The 23998-nt window shown below is 46.8% G+C and overlaps 1 protein-coding gene across 2 annotated transcripts in view; it reads right to left on the bottom strand.

Moving 5' to 3' along the window:
• Window positions 1-343: 343 nt before the first annotated feature.
• The window catches only part of arnt2 (aryl-hydrocarbon receptor nuclear translocator 2), a gene marked incomplete at both ends in the record, with an annotated part of 59784 nt that continues 36129 nt past the window's right edge, over window positions 344-23998 (bottom strand). For both annotated transcript variants that reach the window (XM_079217267.1, XM_079217268.1), the window contains 11 exons: window positions 344-442; window positions 532-677; window positions 5494-5644; window positions 6550-6688; window positions 7410-7512; window positions 7657-7780; window positions 11519-11594; window positions 18038-18189; window positions 19582-19656; window positions 21610-21744; window positions 22476-22552. In XM_079217267.1, coding sequence (XP_079073393.1) covers window positions 344-442; window positions 532-677; window positions 5494-5644; window positions 6550-6688; window positions 7410-7512; window positions 7657-7780; window positions 11519-11594; window positions 18038-18189; window positions 19582-19656; window positions 21610-21744; window positions 22476-22552 — 1277 coding nt within the window. The remainder of the gene's footprint in view (window positions 443-531; window positions 678-5493; window positions 5645-6549; window positions 6689-7409; window positions 7513-7656; window positions 7781-11518; window positions 11595-18037; window positions 18190-19581; window positions 19657-21609; window positions 21745-22475; window positions 22553-23998) is intronic.

Below are 23998 nucleotides of genomic sequence, written 5' to 3' on the forward strand. Positions count from 1 at the left end.
CTCTGGTCCCGCTGATGCTGCCTGCAGGGGGCTGAGCATGTGCTCTAAGAGGTGAGACCACGTCTATCATTGTGAAGACAGACCGGTTGACTGATGTGCCCTCCATCCGTCAGCAGGGTTCCTTTTTGCACAGATGAGGTATGTGTATGCTCAGATACATACTGCAGGCCTCGGAGCCCAAACATTAGTGAACTGTGTGTTTGTATGTGTGCACCCAGACATTCACCGTGCTGCACATGAGCTGCGTGTTAGTGATCCAGCAATATAGAAAAATGAGACAACATGACAGATGAACGCAAACTTCAGTCCAGTTCTGAGAGGGAGAGAGGAGAGAAAGGGGGCATTACTCAGAGAAGGGAGGGAACATGCCGAGGTCAGCGAAGTCCTCTATGTTGTAGTTGGCTGTTCCCTGGGTGGGATCTCCGGCCATGGGTAACATGTCCTGCAGAGACACAGGGAGGGTAAACAGACACATCACATATCTGTGTACTGTGGTCAGCAGCCAGCAGCTGGAAGATGTTTGTGTGTTACCTGGAAGACTTCTGTCTGGCTGGGGTTGGGGTGTGTGTGCTGTTCCCCAGCCTGCTGGGAGTGATGCTGGTTCTGCCACTGGGACCAGACCTCACTGGGACGACCCTGGAACTGGGCTCCACTCTGACTGCTCTCCCCCGACACATCTGGAAACACACAGAGGGTTTCGCTCAGACACTAGTTTGACTGATTGCATATTTAAAGTAGAATGAAACCATGGAGCACAATGGCCGTTGTGCTTCAATGGCATGTTCGGAGCTTTCGTATAGCAGCTAGAACCTGTTTGCTATGTGAGGATGTAGTGCAGTAATGTCTTCCTGAGCACAGAAAGAGGAGCAGACCCCATACGGGGGGTCGTGTGGGGATGTCCAGTGGTGGATTGGAGTTGGCAGTTCAGCGAGCCGAGATGCCATTGGAGAGTCTGGCTGTGCTACACGCCTTTATTTCTACACTGTGGTGGTGGGCATTTGACACAACTGAATGCTTCCATTCACATGATGGTTATCGAATCAGGTATTGTTTTGGTATCGGTATTCATTTAATAAACAAACTGATATTGTCATTTTCTAAACAATATGATCACTTATTCTAATAAACACTGGAGAAATGAAATGCTTCTCTGATATAAGTCTTTGTCACATAAAGGTCTGGTTCATGCGCTGTTACTATAATTTGAAAATGTCATCCACAAACTAATTCATAGCCTGACTGACAATTCTGAGCTGCAGCTACAAACCCTCCACGAGATATGAATGTACAGACACACTCACTCCGGGCGAGGCTGTTTTGAGAGTTTACCGAGTACATTAAAGCAAAGCAGATTGATAAGCTGTCTGCCTCCCCTGCAGAGGAACATTCTTACTGTTTCACAATAATAAACTAAAAGCTCATCTTTTCTCCGGGCAGATAAGAGCAAGAGGCTGAGGCGCTGGTGGAGTGTAAAACATACAGATGGAACAGTAATTACCCAAACACAGAGGAGGCTGCTCTTGTAAACATGAAGTGGAAAGCATACAAGATAAGGAAAAAGCAGAGCTTATCACTCCTGAATACTGATGAACACATGCAACAACAGAGCAAATGAATAACACTGGCTGTTCCTGACTTCACATGGGTGAGAGAGCAGCAGAGAGAGAGAGAACGACGCATGAATAGAGAGTAAAAATGTAAGTCTCAAAATGAACCTGAGAGGAAGAAATAAAGAATAAATGAAGGAGGTGGCAGAAAGACAGATACTGCATTTGGTTAATGTGTGTGTCCATTAAAAGGCCGTTACAGGCTGGGCATGCTCAGTCCGACAGCAACGTAGGGCTGAGCACGAGTGGTGAGCAGCTGGCTGATGAGCCACTCACACTAAAACATTCACAATCCTGTTGGTCCTGTCCTCCAATGCAGAGCCATGCAAACAGCGTGGCTCCAGGACATGAGATGCAGGTCAGTCAACCACTTGGATTCAGATTGAATCTACTTGAATTATTGATTCATCTGCTGAATATTTCTTGGTCCACATCTGTGAACACTGCTGTTCCCAGGAGAGTGACTCAAAGGTCTAACTGACTCTCCTGTTCTCTCTCTCTGACTCTCCTGGTGTCTCTCTGATTCTCCTGGTGTCTCTCTCTGACTCTCCTGGTCTCTCTCTGTGACTCTCCTGGTGTCTCTCTGATTCTATTGGTGTCTCTCTCTGACTCTCCTGGTGTCTCTCTGACTCTCCTGGTGTCTCTCTGATTCTCCTGGTCTCTCTCTGACTCTCCTGGTGTCTCTCTCTGACTCTCCTGGTCTCTCTCCTGGTGTCTCTCTGACTCTCCTGGTGTCTCTCTGACTCTCCTGGTGTCTCTCTGACTCTCCTGGTGTCTCTCTGACTCTCCTGGTCTCTCTCCTGGTGTCTCTCTGACTCTCCTGGTTTCTCTCTCTGACTCTCCTGGTCTCTCTCTCTCTGACTCTCCTGGTCTCTCTCTCTCTGACTCTCCTGGTCTCTCTCTCTGACTCTCCCTCTCTGACTCTCCTGGTCTCTCTCTCTGACTCTCCTGGTCTCTCTCTCTGATTCTCCTGGTCTCTCTCTGATTCTCCTGGTCTCTCTCTCTGACTCTCCCTCTCTGACTCTCCTGGTCTCTCTCTCTGACTCTCCTGGTCTCTCTCTCTGATTCTCCTGGTCTCTCTCTGTGACTCTCCTGGTCTCTCTCTCTGACTCTCCTGGTCTCTCTCTCTGACTCTCCTGGTGTCTCTCTCTGACTCTCCTGGTGTCTCTCTCTGACTCTCCTGGTCTCTCTCTCTGACTCTCCTGGTGTCTCTCTGACTCTCCTGGTGTCTCTCTGACTCTCCTGGTGTCTCTCTATGACTCTCCTGGTGTCTCTCTCTGACTCTCCTGGTGTCTCTCTCTGCCTCTCTGACTCTCCTGGTGTCTCTCTGACTCTCCTGGTGTCTCTCTCTGACTCTCCTGGTGTCTCTCTCTGACTCTCCTGGTGTCTCTCTCTGACTCTCCTGGTGTCTCTCTCTGCCTCTCTGACTCTCCTGGTGTCTCTCTGACTCTCCTGGTGTCTCTCTCTGACTCTCCTGGTGTCTCTCTCTGACTCTCCTGGTGTCTCTCTCTGACTCTCCTGGTGTCTCTCTCTGACTCTCCTGGTCTCTCTCCTGGTGTCTCTCTCTGACTCTCCTGGTGTCTCTCTCTGACTCTCCTGGTGTCTCTCTCTGACTCTCCTGGTCTCTCTCCTGGTGTCTCTCTCTGACTCTCCTGGTCTCTCTCCTGGTGTCTCTCTCTGACTCTCCTGGTGTCTCTCTGACTCTCCTGGTCTCTCTCCTGGTGTCTCTCTCTGACTCTCCTGGTGTCTCTCTCTGCCTCTCCTGGTCTCTCTCCTGGTGTCTCTCTCTGCCTCTCCTGGTCTCTCTCCTGGTGTCTCTCTCTGACTCTCCTGGTGTCTCTCTCTGACTCTCCTGGTGTCTCTCTCTGACTCTCCTGGTCTCTCTCCTGGTGTCTCTCTCTGACTCTCCTGGTGTCTCTCTCTGACTCTCCTGGTGTCTCTCTCTGACTCTCCTGTTCTCTCTCTCTGACTCTGCTGGTGTCTTTCTCTGTTAGTGGTTTTGCTCATCTAATCTAAACTGCACTAAGAATTGTATACATTCACATTAACAATAATTCAGATTGCGTTTTAGAAACAGTCCGGTGTTTTATTGGTACGTGACACCAGTGGGAGGGGATCAAAAGGAATGCTTCCTTGAGTAATGAGGAGTCAAAGCGCGGTGGGATGAAGTGTAGGAGGCGGTTTGTGTTTCCCTGGGGATGGAAGACATATTGAGTTTCTCAGGTGGACCGGCACCAGTACATGCTAGACACTGTGTGATGACGTGTGATGAGAACAAACACTTGGTGAGATGAGTCTTCTACAACATATCTGTGGCTGTAACACGTTTAAATGAAGCTAAAGTGCATGACAACATTGTGTACTCATTTTGTTTACGTCCATGTAACAAATTCCCCACAACAAGAACCATTTTAAATGAATATATTATCAAATGATTCTTTTTTAAGAATATCATTATCTAATCTCTGGCCAAAATACCCAAAACAAAAGCTTCAGAGGACCAGTGTCTGTACGACTTGCTGTAATAATTGTACTTGTGTGTAACCAAACATACACACAGGAGTACAGGAGCAGGAACAAAGCAATGCACTGCTGAAGACGTATTGTAGACAGAATCAATATCAGTTTAGTGTACGCTACATTTAGAATATGTTCCCCTCTTCACCTTGTTGTCAGGCAGCTCTTTCAAACCTGTTTGTGTGAGACAAAAAGCTTTAAAGGCCAGGCAGAAAAATGTATATTTACGCTGGATGGAAGTGTTAATGACTGACTTGGACTCTGTCAGCTTTGCTTCCTCATCCGTGTAATTACATCTGCACCAAGACACAAAATAAGCCATAAAGGCTTGAAAGCCAGGGAATGGCTTTCCTATTTGAACTGAATACAGAAGGTGACTAAGTTTCAGTTGAGGTCTTCTCTATAATGTTAAAGGGTCTGTGGATACAGGACACGTGATTACTTGTGTTCCTTTGGCATCTCACACTTCTTTACATAAAAACTTGTGCCGTACACTGACATTCTTAAAAGCTCACATTGGTAGTCTACTCGGCTTTCCACATGAGGTGATCCCAGCACAACTACGCCAGAGCATCCAGATCCACACACACACACACACACACACACACACACGTTGTTACTACGATGACCACATGGAAAATAACCTAATATTCCACACAATGTGTAAAATATATCATGGCAATACATTCTCTGATCACAAAACCCAGATGTAATGGATCATGCGTATGTTGGTTGTATACTCATGAGGTTGTGTGTAGAGCTGATGATAGTTGAATGACTCCAGGACCAGGAAGTCAGACAGAAGCGGCATGTTAACGATATTTGTTTCTTGTGATTATGTTTCTGTTGAGAAGAAGCTCTGTAATTTCAGTATCATGTTTTTTCCCTTTAGTAGTTTCGCCATAGATCACTTGTGCTACAATATTCCCCCATATTCAATACTCAAACTATTTATCTGTCTCGCCTTTCTGTTTCTATGCTATGTGACTCTCCTGTGCTGGCTAGCCTCAGCAGCTGGCTGGTCAGCTGATCACCTGGACCTTAAGGCTCTCTCCCTGCAGCTGGCATCCACTCTGCATCATTGTCTTACCTGTCGTGCCTCGGTGCATAGATACAGGACGCCGAGGGCCACGGACCGAGATGCGGTATTTGGATTTTATTAGGAGTATATTAATTATAAATTATTATATATAAAGCAGTCCCTAAAAAGATCTTCCACAGAACAGTGCTGTGGGTTTACATTTCCCTCCTAAGTTTCTGTGTTTTCAGACACAGAGTCTTCCCCAACATATACAGCCTGTAGCATCACAGGGACCTTACAACATCACGCAGTCATGAGAAAGGAGAAGAAAGGAAGAGGAGGGCTCACCGAAAGCTGTGCTGCGGTTTGTCAGTCCGGAGTAGGCATTGCCGCTGGGGGAGGAAGTGGCCGGGGACGACAGGGGACTGTAGGAGGCCGGGTCGGTCTGGTAGCTGTGGCCAGAACCAATACCAAATGGACTGGACTGGGCTTTACTGGACTGGAGAGCACAGACACAGCTTAGATGTACAGCACATGTGAGGTTCAGTGTAATACAGGGTTCACAGCTCAGTGCACTCCCAGTATTGTTTGTTAAGTTTCCTGAAAACAAACTGTGTGCATACGTATGCTAACCACAGGTATAGAATATGCAAAAACTGTATTTTCAAGTTTGAACATGCTTTATAATATGGTTAAATTAGTTAAAATCCATTTTTATACACATGAAAAAAAGACACTTTAACACAAGCATTAAATCCAAACTACAATAAGACCCCCCGAAGAGCCAATACCATTCATAGGAATAGGAGCGGTGTTTTTCATGGGTATTGTAGTACTTACAGCTGTCCACCGTTCCAAAACGATGGAAACATAATTTCGTCAGAATAATTGAAAATGGTGGTCCTAATTTAAACCTACATGATCGTTACATTAACAGTGGGAGAGTCCAGTGTTTCAATCTCAAGCAACATTGTGTTGAAAGAAGCAATTGGAATGGGAACACAGAATGGAGAAAAAGGTTTGAATTTCTATAATTACTATTTGTTGTGGTAAATGTATTCATTTAGAAAATTAAAATCAGAGATACAAAGTAACTCCAATGCCTCTGTAGGTATATGCTTTAGGGCATTGTGTAAATACATGTACAGCAACAGCAGCTTTTCAAGCACAGCTCAGGCTTTTCTATTGTTGGGCGACTGCATTGAAGAATTGAACCAGCGTAACATAGGTGTTCCAGGACACAGGGAAGCCCTGCATGAGGTCTTCATGTCTGCTGTATTTAAACATTCAGACAAATGAGTTTGGCAATCATGGCAACCATAGAGATTGCAGACTCTACTGTTGATAGAGGGGCAATGGTTACACTTCATTCTTAGTGTGTGTGTGTGTGTGTGTGCCTGTTACCTGTCCAGAGAAGGGGGGGCGGTTGCCTGACCATGCCACCTGGCCTGGATTGAGCTGTCTAGAGATCTGAGCTAGGTTCTGATTGGTTGAGCCTGACGGCTGGATGTCGTTCACACCGGGGACATGGATCACAGAGGAACTGTGTGCACAAAGACACACATCACAGTGAGCCATGAAGCTCAGAAAGACACAGCACCATCACCAAAACATGCACCCTGAAATAAATCTGTGTTGCATTTGTGATATCTAAATATTGGTTATTAGGTTGTATATTTAGAGCCATGGTGTGGTGCTCTCCCACTCTCTCCAGCTGCATGTGAGAGGGGATTTAGTTGGGCAGAATCAAGACAGCCTGGAGGTCATCTCTCAAAGTACAGATGATGCACAAGCTAATGTTGGTCACTTGAAGAACCCAGAACCCAGGACTTCAGGGCTGAAGGGTTACTGGATCTGTGGTGAGAATCAGCACAAAGGTCCAGAAAACCAGAATTTGAAAGGAAGAGAACGGATCGACAAGCAACCAGTGACCTGCTGGATTCATGAGTGAGGGATGTGTGGAGAACGTGAGCACAGCTGCATTAGTGGAGCTGAGGGTGGACACGTTAACTGAAAACGCTTCAGATTCTGTAGAGTATCAGATCAAATACAAACTACAAAGAATGGTGTTCCGTTACTGTGATACAGCTTTTTTTCTTAAATGTCATATTTTCATTATTTAGCTGATCTAATAATTACTCAAAATATAAGGAGACAACCATATTGTCAGTTCAAAAGCTGATGCCAGCGTGGCAACACCCTTTTAGAATGTGCTGAGCTCTGCATCAGAGGCCTAACCCGGGAAGGGTTGATGTGACATGTACCTGAAGCTTTTGCCAGCGTGTCCCTGCTGGAAGGGAGAGCTTTGAGAGTAGAGCTGCTGTCCTCCTGCTGTAGAGGAGGGAACCATCATCTTCTTATCTGCCGCTACACACACAAACACACAGCAGGGTCAGCATTATGTGAATAACAGAGAGGAGCGACAGCAGGAAGCTGAAGCAGCAACTATCAGGACACGTGTGCCGAGTAAGTGTCTGTTGATGTGTGTGTGTGTCTGTGTGTGTTTCGTACAGCCAGCGATGCCGGTGTACATCTCAGCAAAGCGCGGGTCTCTCTCCTGAGAGAACAGGACTTCTGTCTTGTCCAGGTTCTTTCCTGCCTCGTGCACTCCGCTGCTGACGCTGGCCACAGGCACCTGAGAGTGACGTCAATGTTGGGAGCGGCAGAAGGGCAGAAGGGTTGACGTTAGGGACCATACCCTTAATACATGGTTATACAATATATGTAGATTATCAGTAATCATTTCCAGTTATCTAAACTAAGATTACATAAATCTGGATGCATCTTCCCAACCAGTTGAGTGGCCTCACAGACCCCATAAAAGAAGGACGGGTCATTGTGTCATGTGACAACATTCCAATGTTGTATTGGTATCAGATTAGTGGCAGTTCTATTGAAGTGAACCGGGCGGACGCGGTAAGTCTCACTGTAAACCGTCATATCTGTGTTGCTTCACCGTGACTGAAAAATGCTTCCTCACAATTCAACAGAAACACATACATGTGTTATCTAAACGTGCACATTTGTGTTACTTGTTATTGGTCTCCAAACAGATCATGATTCTCTGTAGCTGCTTAAAGCTCAACTCAAGGTAGCTACATCATGGTACCTCAACAGACTATCATCACTGACCAGGTCTGTGTATTACTGGCTGAGATTAACTGGCTGCTGATATGGCCTTCAAAGACTTGACCGTATGCTCCAACGCCTGCAGTTTCCCTCACTGATTTACATTCATTGTAAGTTGTCAGTGAGCCGTTATTATTAGCTAGCTAGCATACACATGACGTGACAGCGTGAAACTACAGCGGCTGTAACTTTTGCTTTCAGCTCCTTGTCTGTTTCTTTTACACCTTTACGATGATTATTTCTTGTTAACGGTTTTATCTCCAAACTATTGTACGACGTCTCAACATAAAATATTTCTGGCCAACGTTAGTTCAACAAAATGCAAATGATTACTTAGTTAATTGACAAACAAAGTCACAAGTGGCCTACTGTAATAAGGTCCAGATAGCGCCACCTCCTTACAATAATAGGAAACATTATGGAGAGAGCTGGCAAACATTAGCCCTCCTGAATATTAAATATCATTAAAGCTGCGAGCAGCTGTGACTGGGCCCTCGCTTCAAGCACGTCGGGGACGCCGGCGGGTCACCGACTCTCCCGGCCTCGAACATTCGCCTGGCAGGCGAACGTTCTCGGACGGACGAGCCGGCGACCCTTTGGCTTACCCCGACGTGCTTGAAGCGAAAAATATGTATTAAAAGTGATCAAAAGCTTGAGGTTTCATGGAATGGTGTGGAAGTGGTGTGACGACTATTTCATGTGGTTCGTGATCATGCAGCAAGCTGTTGTAACTCCACTGTACTTTGTCAAAACCGTTCCAAAGTTAACATGCTTTATGAGAGGCATGGCTGGAAGACTTCTGCATGCCAATATTAACTCATAGTCAGAGCGCCACCTACTGGGAAACTATGGCAATTTGAACTGGAAATGAAGGACGAAAATGAAATTGGCCGACTTCTGGTACGGTTTAGAGCATGATCCCAAGAGAGTTATTTTTAAGTTTATATGTGGTACATACGCCTATCAAATATTGTATATCTATGTTGAACGTACTGCAAGGGCTGCTTTGTTGAATTTAGTTGAATTTACCCCTAAGAAGTTAATGGGTCCTTTTCTTTTGAACACAATGAGATACAAACAAGCTTTTGATATATTTTTATGAAATTGAACCTTTAATTATCCACAGAGAATTTTGTAAAAATCGAAGCCAGCGTTTAGGAAGATTTGAGGAAAAAATTGTTTTTATCAAAATTCAAAATGGTGGAAATTCTAAGTAGGCGGACTATAGTGCGACCACGTACTTTTTTGTAGAGCAGACACAACCAGACATGTGTACCAAATTTCAGGTCAATTGGTGATAGGGGGCAAAAACTGTGGGCTTTCACAACTCACAGGTTGTCAAAAAAAACACGTTTTTTTAGGGGGCGCTATCTGACTTCCTGTACGGTTTAGAGCATGGTCCCAAGAGAGTTATTTCTAAGTTTACATGTGTTACATATTCCTAGCAAGTTTCATACATGTAGGTCAACCGTAGAGCTGGGGCTGATTAATTGAATATTTGTAGGGGGCGCTATCGAGCCGACGTTCCAGTTTTGAGTCATTCAAGTCATATCAGGCAACTACATCTTTGCCTTTAAATGTGTGTGCCAAGTTTAGTTACGTTTCGAGCATGCTTAGTCCCTCAAAAGTACCTTCGTTGTTGACCGCGAAGGATGGGTCGCCACGGCAACAGCGTTACACAAAAAAGCAAAAGCTTTAGGGGCTGGCGTCATGAAAGTCTTATGTTTGTCTAGAAGTAATTGGAAGTTGATCTGATTGACCGACTAAGAGAAGCAAGCCAAAGTATAGAAATATTTACTTCATGTTGCCATTAGGTGGCGCTATGACTCTAATTAAAAATTAGACTGCACATGTCTTCAGGCCTGGAGGCTGATCAAACATGTGAAACCTGGAAAGGATCTTATCATGTGGAGTCGAGTTACATCGGTTTATTTGGTCATGGCGAAGGATCGAACTTCTGCGATGGACCGACGCTACGCCGTTCAACGGATCCTTACAATCTTCAAGGTGATGCATTATCAATGTCTTAAGTCTCTTCCGACGCATTTTGAGAGGGATCTGAATAATCTGTGAGGAGCACGGTGTACAAGTAGAAAACATGTAACTTCCTGTTGCCTCTAGGTGGCGCTATGACTAGGATGAAAATTGATCATATGGATGTCTTCAGGGTCAGGAGGTCATGACATCTGAGAAATATGGAGTAGATTGCATCATGTACGGCCGAGTAAAAGCAACTTCCATTTTCATGGAAAATGGTGTCTCTTTGCCGCTGCTCTGCGCTCACATAGTTCGATATTTTGAAAATCCTTTGATAACTTTTCCCTGCAAAGGTCTCAACATCATATTGCCCGAATGTGAAATCAGTCGTGTGTAATCTCTAGGAGTTCGTCAGAATACAACGCCTGAAAACAAGGAAAATGCCAAAATTGAGCGGTTCACTGCAGCGCCCTCTAGTGTTTGAATATTATGAAACAATTTGGGTACGTTAAGGGACACGATGTTGACATATGCTACAAAGTTTGTGAAGATAGGCCAAGTAATTAGGAAGTTATGTGTATTGACATAGTGAGCCACGCCCCTAAGAGGTTAATTGGTTAATAACTTCTGAACGCAATGAGATATCAACACGGTTGACAATACCGTTTGATTACATTGAGCCAATGATGATTAACAGAAAATTTCGTAAGAAACGGACCCAGCGTTTAGGAGGAATGGGCAAAAATGTGTTTTTTTACAAAATTCAAAATGGCGGAAAATCTAATTAGGCGCATTTTAATTTCACGGATGAGTTTTTTGTAGAGCAGTCCCACCCGGACATGTGTGCAAAATTTCAAGTCAATCGGCCATAGTTGGCAAAAACGGTGGGCTTTCACAACTAAAGGGGGCGCCTGATGGGTGTGCAAAGTTTGAAGAATGTAGGTTTATCCCAAGCACCTCTTTTCCCTGCGAATAGGTCGGGAATAAGAATAATAATAATAATACTTAGCATGTCAATAGGTCCTCGATCTGACTACGTCAGTACTCGGGCCCTAATTATCATTTTGATGTATAGTTAGTTATAAGTTAGTTAGATGCTTTAATACAATCAAATCCCGGTTGAATACTACTGGCACCAATGTGAGTTCTGTGATCATTATATCACAGAACTCACATTGGTGCCAGTCGTATTCAACTGGGATTTGATATGACCCATCCTGTCTTTTAGAGTGTGGGAAGATGAAGTGGCTCTAAAGCACAGAGTTACCTGGGAAAGATCGTAGGCAGTCAGCCCATCTCTTTGGTGCACCTCCAGCTCCGCTTGCTGCTGCTGCTGTAGCTGCCTGCAAAACACAACGCACACATATACACCTTCAGCACCTCAGACTGGCACTTACAGCACGATTATCCACATAACGAGATAACTAGAGTGATGTAGATGGAAAGAGGTGTTGTTGGGGAAGAAGACAGGACAAAAAAGCCTTAGTGGCGTCTCATAGTTTGACACGTAATGCGTTACAAAGTGACACCAATAAAGAGTCACAGTTAACCTGCATGTCCACAGGAAGCCGGAGAAAACCCACACTGACATGGGGAGAACATGCAAACTCTGGGTTTGGACCCGGAACCCGCTTGCTATCAGGCGACAGTGCTAACCACGTGCCACGCTCTAGATACCAATGTAGCTAAATTGATAAATAGTATGGTTGCTCCATGTAAACCCAATGACAGGTACCTGCAAAAATCTGCAAAGACTATTTGTGACCAGGGCCTTAGGCAATAGAGGCTTATAGATGCTATAGATGCGTGAGCCACGGCGCCAGAGTCTCTGTTAGGGCTGGGCGGTATGGCAAAAAATCCATAATCACGGTATTTTGTAAGATTCACTTTTCTTTTTTTTTAAAAACACATTCATTCATTGACGCCAAAAAGGTGAACAACTGTTTGTGTGGCGTGTCTTCCGTTCTGTCTCTTCACTGATAAAAGCACTATGTACATGTCTAAGGATTATACAAAGAAGGACCATTAGTTTTGAGATACTTTAAAAACAGGAGGTCTTCAAAATCTACATTTGAGTAAACCTTTTGCAGCCAAATCAAATAGTTTACAGGCTATTATGTTTAACATTTGTTTCTTTATAATGCAAATAACACTTGACTTGGTTCTTTACGGGATTTGTACAAAGGCAATAAAGGAGTCCATAAATATGATATATGAGTTTACAGATAACTACAATCCCTCTTCGTCTTGTGGAGGTTGGTTTATGTCTTTATACACCTACAGTCTCTGTGTTCATATCCCAGAGTTACACTCCTTGTCTTTTGGATTCTTCACAGTTCATTCTGTTTCTACGCACTGATGACGGACCTCTTAACCGGGGAACTCGCATCAGAGAAGGCCGGAGACACAAAGACACTTCGAGGAGAATCGAACCGCCAATCCTCTGATTGAACAACCTGCTCTACTGCTGAGCCACAGTCGCCCTAAACAGTAGTGTTAATATGGATGTGTGTGTCGTGTAGTGTAAGATGTTACTCCACACTGCCCCCTACTGCCAACACCTTCACACTGCCCCCTACTGCCAACACCTTCACACTGCCCCCTACTGCCAACACCTTCACACTGCCAACTCCTCCACACTGCCCCCTACTGCCAACACCTTCACACTGCCCCCTACTGCCAACACCTCCACACTGCCCCCTACTGCCAACTCTTTCACACTGCCCCCTACTGCCAACTCTTTCACACTGCCCCCTACTGCCAACTCTTTCACACTGCCCCCTACTGCCAACTCTTTCACACTGCCCCCTACTGCCAACTCTTTCACACTGCCCCCTACTGCCAACTCTTTCACACTGCCCCCTACTGCCAACTCTTTCACACTGCCCCCTACTGCCAACTCCTTCACACTGCCCCCTACTGCCAACTCCTTCACACTGCCCCCTACTGCCAACACCTCCACACTGCCCCCTACTGCCAACTCTTTCACACTGCCCCCTACTGCCAACTCTTTCACACTGCCCCCTACTGCCAACTCTTTCACACTGCCCCCTACTGCCAACTCTTTCACACTGCCCCCTACTGCCAACTCTTTCACACTGCCCCCTACTGCCAACTCCTTCACACTGCCCCCTACTGCCAACTCCTTCACACTGCCCCCTACTGCCAACACCTTCACACTGCCCCCTACTGCCAACACCTTCGCACTGCCCCCTACTGCCAACACCTTCGCACTGCCACCTACTGCCAACACCTTCACACTGCCCCCTACTGCCAACTCCTTCACACTGCCCCCTACTGCCAACACCTTCACACTGCCCCCTACTGCCAACACCTTCACACTGCCCCCTACTGCCAACTCCTCCACACTGCCCCCTACTGCCAACTCCTTCACACTGCCCCCTACTGCCAACTCCTTCACACTGCCCCCTACTGCGTACACCTCCACACTGCCAACTCCTCCACACTGCCACCTACTGCCAATACCTTCACACTGCCCCCTACTGCCAACTCCTCCACACTGCCCCCGACTGCGTACACCTCCACACTGCCAACTCTTTCACACTGCCCCTACTGCCAACTCTTTCACACTGCCCCCTACTGCCAACACCTCCACACTGCCAACTCCTCCACACTGCCCCCTACTGCCAACTCCTTCACACTGCCCCCTACTGCGTACACCTCCACACTGCCAACTCCTCCACACTGCCACCTACTGCCAATACCTTCACACTGCCCCCTACTGCCAACTCCTCCACACTGCCCCCGACTGCGTACACCTCCACACTGCCAACTCTTTCACACTGCCCCTACTGCCAACTCTTTCACACTGCCCCCTACTGCCAACACCTCCACACTGCCAACTCCTCCACACTACCCCCTACTGCCAACACCTTCACACTGCCCCCTACTGCTAACACCTCCACACTGCCAACTCCTTCACACTGTCCCCTACTGCCAACAGCTCCACACTGCCAACTCCTCCACACTGCCCACTACTGCCAACACCTCCACACTGCCAACTCCTCCACACTGCCCCCTACTGCCAACACCTCCACACTGCCAACTCCTCCACACTGCCCCCTACTGCCAACACCTCCACACTGCCAACTCCTTCACACTGCCCCCTACTGCCAACTCCTCCACACTGTCCCCTACTGCCAACAGCTCCACACTGCCAACTCCTCCACACTGCCCCCTACTGCCAACACCTCCACACTGCCAACTCCTCCACACTGCCAACTCCTTCACACTGCCCCCTACTGCCAACTCCTCCACACTGCCCCCTACTGCGTACACCTCCACATTGCCAACTCCTCCACACTGCCAACTCCTTCACACTGCCCCCTACTGCCAACACCTCCACACTGCCAACTCCTCCACACTGCCAACTCCTTCACACTGCCCCCTACTGCCAACACCTTCACACTGCCCCCTACTGCGTACACCTCCACACTGCCAACACCTTCACACTGCCCCCTACTGCGTACACCTCCACACTGCCAACTCCTCCACACTGCCCCCTACTGCCAACTCCTCCACACTGCCTCCTACTGTGTACACCTCCACACTGCCAACTCCTCCACACTGCCAACTCCTTCACACTGCCCCCTACTGCCAACACCTTCACACTGCCCCCTACTGCGTACACCTCCACACTGCCAACTCCTCCACACTGCCCCCTACTGCCAACTCCTCCACACTGCCTCCTACTGTGTACACCTCCACACTGCCAACTCCTCCACACTGCCAACTCCTTCACACTGCCCCCTACTGCCAACTCCTCCACACTGCCAACTCCTTCACACTGCCCCCTACTGCCAACTCCTTCACACTGCCCCCTACTGCCAACACCTCCACACTGCCAACTCCTCCACACTGCCAACTCCTTCACACTGCCCCCTACTGCCAACACCTTCGCACTGCCCCCTACTGCCAACACCTTCGCACTGCCACCTACTGCCAACACCTTCACACTGCCCCCTACTGCCAACTCCTTCACACTGCCCCCTACTGCCAACACCTTCACACTGCCCCCTACTGCCAACACCTTCACACTGCCCCCTACTGCCAACTCCTCCACACTGCCCCCTACTGCCAACTCCTTCACACTGCCCCCTACTGCCAACTCCTTCACACTGCCCCCTACTGCGTACACCTCCACACTGCCAACTCCTCCACACTGCCACCTACTGCCAATACCTTCACACTGCCCCCTACTGCCAACTCCTCCACACTGCCCCCGACTGCGTACACCTCCACACTGCCAACTCTTTCACACTGCCCCTACTGCCAACTCTTTCACACTGCCCCCTACTGCCAACACCTCCACACTGCCAACTCCTCCACACTACCCCCTACTGCCAACACCTTCACACTGCCCCCTACTGCTAACACCTCCACACTGCCAACTCCTTCACACTGTCCCCTACTGCCAACAGCTCCACACTGCCAACTCCTCCACACTGCCCACTACTGCCAACACCTCCACACTGCCAACTCCTCCACACTGCCCCCTACTGCCAACACCTCCACACTGCCAACTCCTCCACACTGCCCCCTACTGCCAACACCTCCACACTGCCAACTCCTTCACACTGCCCCCTACTGCCAACTCCTCCACACTGTCCCCTACTGCCAACAGCTCCACACTGCCAACTCCTCCACACTGCCCACTACTGCCAACACCTCCACACTGCCAACTCCTCCACACTGCCCCCTACTGCCAACACCTCCACACTGCCAACTCCTCCACACTGCCAACTCCTTCACACTGCCCCCTACTGCCAACTCCTCCACACTGCCCCCTACTGCGTACACCTCCACACTGCCAACTCCTCCACACTGCCAACTCCTTCACACTGCCCCCTACTGCCAACACCTCCACACTGCCAACTCCTCCACACTGCCAACTCCTTCACACTGCCCCCTACTGCCAACACCTTCACACTGCCCCCTACTGCGTACACCTCCACACTGCCAACACCTTCACACTGCCCCCTACTGCGTACACCTCCACACTGCCAACTCCTCCACACTGCCCCCTACTGCCAACTCCTCCACACTGCCTCCTACTGTGTACACCTCCACACTGCCAACTCCTCCACACTGCCAACTCCTTCACACTGCCCCCTACTGCCAACACCTTCACACTGCCCCCTACTGCGTACACCTCCACACTGCCAACTCCTCCACACTGCCCCCTACTGCCAACTCCTCCACACTGCCTCCTACTGTGTACACCTCCACACTGCCAACTCCTCCACACTGCCAACTCCTTCACACTGCCCCCTACTGCCAACTCCTCCACACTGCCAACTCCTTCACACTGCCCCCTACTGCCAACTCCTTCACACTGCCCCCTACTGCCAACACCTCCACACTGCCAACTCCTCCACACTGCCAACTCCTTCACACTGCCCCCTACTGCCAACACCTTCACACTGCCCCCTACTGCGTACACCTCCACACTGCCAACACCTTCACACTGCCCCCTACTGCGTACACCTCCACACTGCCAACTCCTCCACACTGCCCCCTACTGCCAACTCCTCCACACTGCCTCCTACTGTGTACACCTCCACACTGCCAACTCCTCCACACTGCCAACTCCTTCACACTGCCCCCTACTGCCAACACCTTCACACTGCCCCCTACTGCGTACACCTCCACACTGCCAACTCCTCCACACTGCCCCCTACTGCCAACTCCTCCACACTGCCTCCTACTGTGTACACCTCCACACTGCCAACTCCTCCACACTGCCAACTCCTTCACACTGCCCCCTACTGCCAACTCCTCCACACTGCCAACTCCTTCACACTGCCCCCTACTGCCAACACCTTCACACTGCCCCCTACTGCGTACACCTCCACACTGCCAACACCTTCACACTGCCCCCTACTGCCAACTCCTTCACACTGCCCCCTACTGCCAACTCCTTCACACTGCCCCCTACTGCCAACACCTTCACACTGCCCCCTACTGCGTACACCTCCACACTGCCAACACCTTCACACTGCCCCCTACTGCCAACTCCTTCACACTGCCCCCTACTGCCAACACCTTCACACTGCCCCCTACTGCCAACTCCTCCACACTGCCAACACCTTCACACTGCCCCCTACTGCCAACTCCTTCACACTGCCCCCTACTGCGTACACCTCCACACTGCCAACTCCTTCACACTGCCCCCTACTGCGTACACCTCCACACTGCCAACTCCTTCACACTGCCCCCTACTGCCAACTCCTCCACACTGCCCCCTACTGCCAACACCTTCACACTGCCCCCTACTGCCAACACCTTCACACTGCCCCCTACTGCGTACACCTCCACACTGCATGACCAGATGGGCCATAATTATAATAATAAAATAAGTGTGTTATTTTTGTTTTTTTACTGTTGTTTTTAACAAATCCCAATACCGTTTCTCAAAGATTGCTTTAAATGATGGTCCCTTCTCTGGAGAAATGTTACCTTATCTGCACCACTGGTGTATAATCAATCTGATTATTGTGCTTTCAATAATAATGGGAGAATAAAAAAATGTAATAAATCCTTTATAAATGCCTGATAGGTAGAGTTATACTTATGTATTTACTACTCAGTGCCTTGCTGTCTCATCATATCCATTTTGGAGAATGTTACCTGAATATAATAATATAAATCAAATGTTTCCTTTTTTAAAGCCTCTTTTGGCTGATGGTTTGTTTGTGTTTGTGTGTGTGTGTGTGTGTGTGTGTGCGTGTGCGTGTGTGTGCGTGTGCGTGAGTGAGGAACCTACTTGACGTTGGTGTTGGTGCAGATGATGTACTCTATCTCATCGGAGTACGGGTTCTGGAAGGTGAAGCTGCTGGTTCGGATCAGCATCCACTCCCTGTTCTTCATTCGGAAACGATACATCACAGACAGAACCTGGCCCTTCAACTTCACCACCTGCAGAGGGAGGAATGCCACTGATTCATTCTTCTGTTTTTAACACGTGTTAACTATCCAGCTGGGTCTGGAGATGAAAAGAGTAGCAGCAATACTGTCATAACAGCTTCATGTATTTTTCATACCATTGCAATTTCTGTCAGATTTGAATTTAACCATTTCCAGTGTGGTCACCTGAGAGTGAAGAGTTTCCTCAAGAGAGTGGAGCATTCAATTAGCTTTGATGTGATCAAGTCTACATTACTGTTTTAGCAGAGCCTTTCCTGAGCCAAGAACAGAGGTGGAACCCATTATTGCATTCCAGTTTGTCAATACAAACACTCCCACGATCTGTGAGAATGCAATAACTCTGGTTTCTAAGTTTTGAGTCTCTGTGGCTCCTCTGAGCCAACCACCCTGCTGATTGTCAGTCTGAGTAATGAAAGCACTGCACTTCTTCCCAATGTGACGTGGATCTAAAATGACTTTGAAATGAACTGCTGAGGCTGGCCGCTGCAGCTGATCACAGATATGGAGAACTGTTCAATCACTGAGACAGGGAAGAGGAGGAGGAGGGAGAGGAAGGGAAACTGTCCCCCTGGTTAAGATCCGCTCCGATAGTATTACACAATGTTATGTGACGTGTAACAGAGTTGCAGTTGATTCACCTATGATCAGAAATCTGTAGGTCATTGAGGAGGCTGGATACTTGCAGACATAAGCAAACACAATAATCATTGAATCCAATCGTTCAGCCTACCAGCAACCCAACAATGTTTTATGGATGCTAGCATGTCTGCTAAGAGACAAGGCGCTCCTCAATCTCAGAGAATTTAACTTGAATAAATGTCTGTTAAGATGCTATTTATTGCCAAATGAGGTAAATCAATGGTAATTGAGCCTATGGCCCACTGATGAAAGTATTACAATATGTATATGTTTGAAGTATTACTAGTGGGGAGTGTGTGGCGATTGTGGACATTAGGCTGACACTATACACTAACAGCCACCAATAGTGATCACCATGGCCGCCCATCAGTTCCCTGAAAATGGGAAGAAATTCGACTTCTCAGGTCATTGATCACAGAATTTAACCAGCACGTTCAAGATTTTGTGGAATTGAAGAGAATATTAAGCAGTTCTTAACCCCTTTCTCATGTGCTTGAGGACGAGCAGTTTGAGTTTCCTGAAATGCAACATGATACGATCTGAAGTCGCCTCAAGCAGCTCCCACTGTCAGTTCTGGGCCGGGTTAAATACCGTTTCTCTCCATGTGACCTGTTGGATAAGAAACCCCCCTTACCTGAAAATGTATTCAAATGCTTTGATTTTTTTTTGTCAAGTTTTAACCCAATGATCTCTCCATGATATTTTCACCTGACTGAAAAAAGAACAGCTACAGTCCCGTCCTACCTGTTGGAAACTTTCTCTCAGGTGACTCTGGTCCTCAGGATGGCAGAACTCCAGAATATCTTTCCCAAGCAAGTCCTACAAGACGGGATACAGATCAGATAACAGGAGTTTATCCTCATTCACAATTTGTTTTAACCAAATAAATACACAGAAAAAATATTGCATATTGTATTGTAGGAATATGATGTCCACACATTGGTTTTCTTCAATTAAATAAACTGGTATTTACCAACAGTCTGATTGTTGATGTGTCATTAAAGCAAAGGCGGGGACATTTAGAGGACATGCTAAATAACTCCTGAGGCAGTGATACAACTGTAGCAACACATTAGTGATGATAACCGGTGACTAGGGATGGGTATCGTTTGGGTTTTTTCCGATACCGGTGCTAAACCGATACTTTTAAAACGATACCGGTGCCTAAACGGTGCCTGAACCCATACTTTTTTATTGCCATGGACATTTTTTTTCTTCAAATTGAACAATATATTAACTGTTTAAAGTATACTACAAATATAAAATAAATACATACAAAATGTACTTGACTTCAAACTACAGCTTCAAACCTTTTAACTTCAAACAATAAACAATATATATTTAAAAAAGAACAGACAAGCATCATGGCCTGATGGGACCGTGTGCAACAGAACTCAGACTGTTGGATCCTAAAACTGCTGCTTTATGGACTACACGTCATCATTCATATCAACTGGAGAGATTTGTTCCATCAAGCCGAGGACGGACGTTCAAAAGCTCGTGCTCGTGTCTGCAGCGATCTCTGTGTGCGCGCGCTGTGTGTGTGTGTGTGTGTGTGAGCGCTGGAAGCCCCGCCCCCTCGAGCCCCGCCCCCTCGAGCCCCGCTGTGCATGCAGGCAGACAGAGAGCAGAGCAGCGATTGAGCTCTGATCCGCTATTTTAATAATCGTTTTTAGCGTGCGGGCACCGCGCTACCTTTTTAGTATCTATACACCGTGCAACTTTACAGAGTAGTGTAAAAAAAAAGTATTTAAATCGGCTCAGGCACCGGAAGGAAGCACCGAAATCTGCGTTGCTTTTCGGTCCGGTAGGTACCGGACGTGTTGCAACCGGTGCCCAACCCTACCGGTGATGCTGCATTGTTTTGAAGAAAGTGGATCTGAATGTCTTTTTAAGCTAAATTAACCTCCATGGGTTCCAACTCAGTAATTCTTTGTTTTCTTCTGATTTTGAAACTTGAAAATGAGGTGAGAAAGTGATTCAAACACTGAATGCAAACCTTTTCCTCGAAAGGTGAGAGGTCATTGCCGATGTTAATTAAATGCCAGATGTTTCCTTTGAAAAGTAAGATAAATGTGTTGCAGTAAAAGGCAATAAAGGGTCTACAGGATCACATAACAACAATTTGAGCTATCTCTTCCAAACAGAATCTATTTGTTATGAAAAATAATGCAATCCGTGATTCAGTGATTTCCTCTGAGTGGTTTCTTGTTGAGTAAAAGGAGGAGCAACAAAATGCTGACTGGCCACAGGAATGCGTTTCAAACCAGTGCAGGCAGAACATGTTTCTTATCCTGGTCTGCTCATTTCCACTGTCAAACAGTAACATAACTGATCATCAAAGTAGTGCTGAGTCATGGCATGTGTTCCTCATGACTGTTCATGTGTGTTCATCTCACGACTAGGGTAATGCAGCAGAGCCTTAGTGAGTTAGCGGTGCTACTAATTCAGATATGAAGACTTTGTATGCATATGCATACTGCATTCATAAAAGGGAGGGTTCTTCATGGAACATGATTAAAGATTTATAAATAATCTTAAAGATCAGGAATTGATACTATATTCGTATGAATGCCGGTTTCAAATGAAGGTTGAAATAAAATGATGATATCCCACTTTATTAGGGGAAAACTTATGAAAGGTCTATTTTGGCAACTTATAGTATATGAATATGCTGCAATTTTCCCTTGCATGAAAGTTAAAACAGAAAACACTCCTGTCTCTATTAGGAATTTCAATGACATTATCGGTCCTTTAATCCTCTTAGCTAACCTGAGGCTGATAACCAATGACGTTGATGCAGCGTGGGTCCACAAAGGTGATGACACCATCCGAGTTGTGACGAGACAGGAACTCTGTGGGCACAGACAGGCCGTTCATATCCATAGAGACTGGAGAGCTGGTCACCTGAGGGACGATACAGACATATTCAATAGAGATGCATCAATTGATTGAACTCACATCCGGTGAGCGGACAATCGGTTTTAAATCCCGAGGCGAAAAACTCGCACTGAAATGCGAAAATAGTTTTACGTCTGTAAACAGCTCAGAATGTGTTCCAACATCGAGTCCAAAATAAGCAGTGGAGGAAATACCTGAAAAACATTTGGAACGACTAACTTAATAATCACTCCTTATAATGCATATTCCCATCATGCTGCTCAGAGGAATCCTCAATGGGAGGCTCGTCTACAGACAGCACAGGGGTAAACAGCTCACAGTGACAGAGGTTGCACTTTACTTCAATTATGATGCGTTCAGGCCGTACTCGGTAAAAATGTGTTTTCGGCGAAAGTAAATTATCACGTTATCATGATGTGTTCCAATGTGAGCTTGTGAAATGTATTTTTTTGTGAGAAACTTGAATACATCTAGTTCATTCCAGGATATGTTTTTTCACAGCAATATATAATAAAAACTAGATATGAATCATGAGCTGTTTAACTTTCTAACATTAGCTAACTATTCTTGTCAGTTATACTTCTTTGAAAGAAAATCGGAATCGGCAGGTCAGGCTTAAAAAAATCAAAATGGCTTCTTAAAAAATCTACAGTGATGCCATTCAGATGGCACACACACAGATAGTATATATTTCCACATTTCTTCAGGGGACTCAAAGTAGTTTAATTGACACACACCTGCAGTCTGCCGATGGCCACTAGGCAGTATTTCCCAGTCTGGCCTGCCTCTGTGTCTTCTTCTGGTATAGTCATACCTGATGGGACACAGGAAGTAATAAGAGGACGGTGTGGAACAACAGGAAACAGTGGTGAGCAGAGTCGTCCCTCAATCAGAGGATGGGTGGTTCGATCCCCGGCTCTGCTAGCCCATGTCATATTGCTCCCATTGTGCCTGCGCTTTATGAATGTTAGCTCCAGATGATCAGCAAATGACGACCAGTAGTGTGAAAGCGCTTTGAGTGGTTGGAAGCCTAGAAAAGCGCTGTACAGGTCCATTTACCATTACATTTCTCAAAAAGTCTATGCACTTCATTTTCCATATACTTGAACTTTGCAGCCGTGAAAGGTAATCTCCAGGCTGACAAAGCCACTGCTCCTCTACAATGATTCATAAGTCATGTTTCTACCACTAAGCCTCCCAACTGAACTATAGGTTCCACAATACACTGACAGATTTCATTAAAACAAATATTCAAACGTGTTCCTCTCTGTCTACAAATAATTCAGTAAAAGAGAAGGGCAAGGCCGTCAAAGAGACACACAGACACATCAATTTCATTTTGATGGCACATGTCCCATAATAACTTGTCTACAGTTTGTTTTGTGTTCAATACAAAATAAATAATATTAGTTTCAGTCCTAGTAGCCGCGTTCCCTCCAGCTTCCAGATGGGTCGGATCCACTGATCCTACTGATTTGACAATGATCTCAGAACCCAGATATACATCCACAGCCCAATCAAAGGCCAGAGGAAGGAAGAGTCTACAAAAACATAAACGGTCTGTAATCGCATCCAGATTGACCGACATGCTGTTTAATAATAGTCATCAGGGAGCAGACAGAAATTCCTTCCAGTTAACAACAGCACGTTACCATGAAGCTGAGCGATGAGCCTCCATCAGCTCCTCACGCATCAAACAGAACCCTGATGGCGTCCCGACTCGTGGACACATTCCTCTAGCGGTTCAGTCTGTTCAGGTCCTCTCTGTGCACCGGGTCTGTGATCCATCTGCAAGTTATGAGTGCGTGTCTCGCCTGATGACTGCTTGGCAACAGTATTGTGCCCAGAACATTCCAAGGAGTATTTTTAGTGCAAGGAAGTAAACCATATGTCAGTGATTTCAATACACACATGGTGTGTGTATATATGTGTGTGTTATAACTGAGAACTACTCAAGTGTCACCTGAAAGTTCTAAGAGGCTATTTAGTTGTGTGTGAATTGATGTTGTGCAGTTCCATCATCCACTTTGAACACTTCAGCCATCTAGACACCCGCTTTGAGACCAAGGGGCACCCCATCCCCGTCTCTGTGAACAGCACACACACACACACACACACACACACACACACACACACACACACACACACTGCATATGTGTGTGCTGAAGTCAGAGAGAGCATCTGAGGTCTTGTGTTGTTGTAGAAACTGGCGAGCCTCAGATCCACAGGATATTACAGTTATTCTGATGAACGCTATGAG

Source organism: Taurulus bubalis, assembly GCF_910589615.1.
Source record: "Taurulus bubalis genome assembly, chromosome: 4".
In the NCBI taxonomy this organism is placed as follows: Eukaryota; Metazoa; Chordata; class Actinopteri; order Perciformes; family Cottidae; genus Taurulus; species Taurulus bubalis.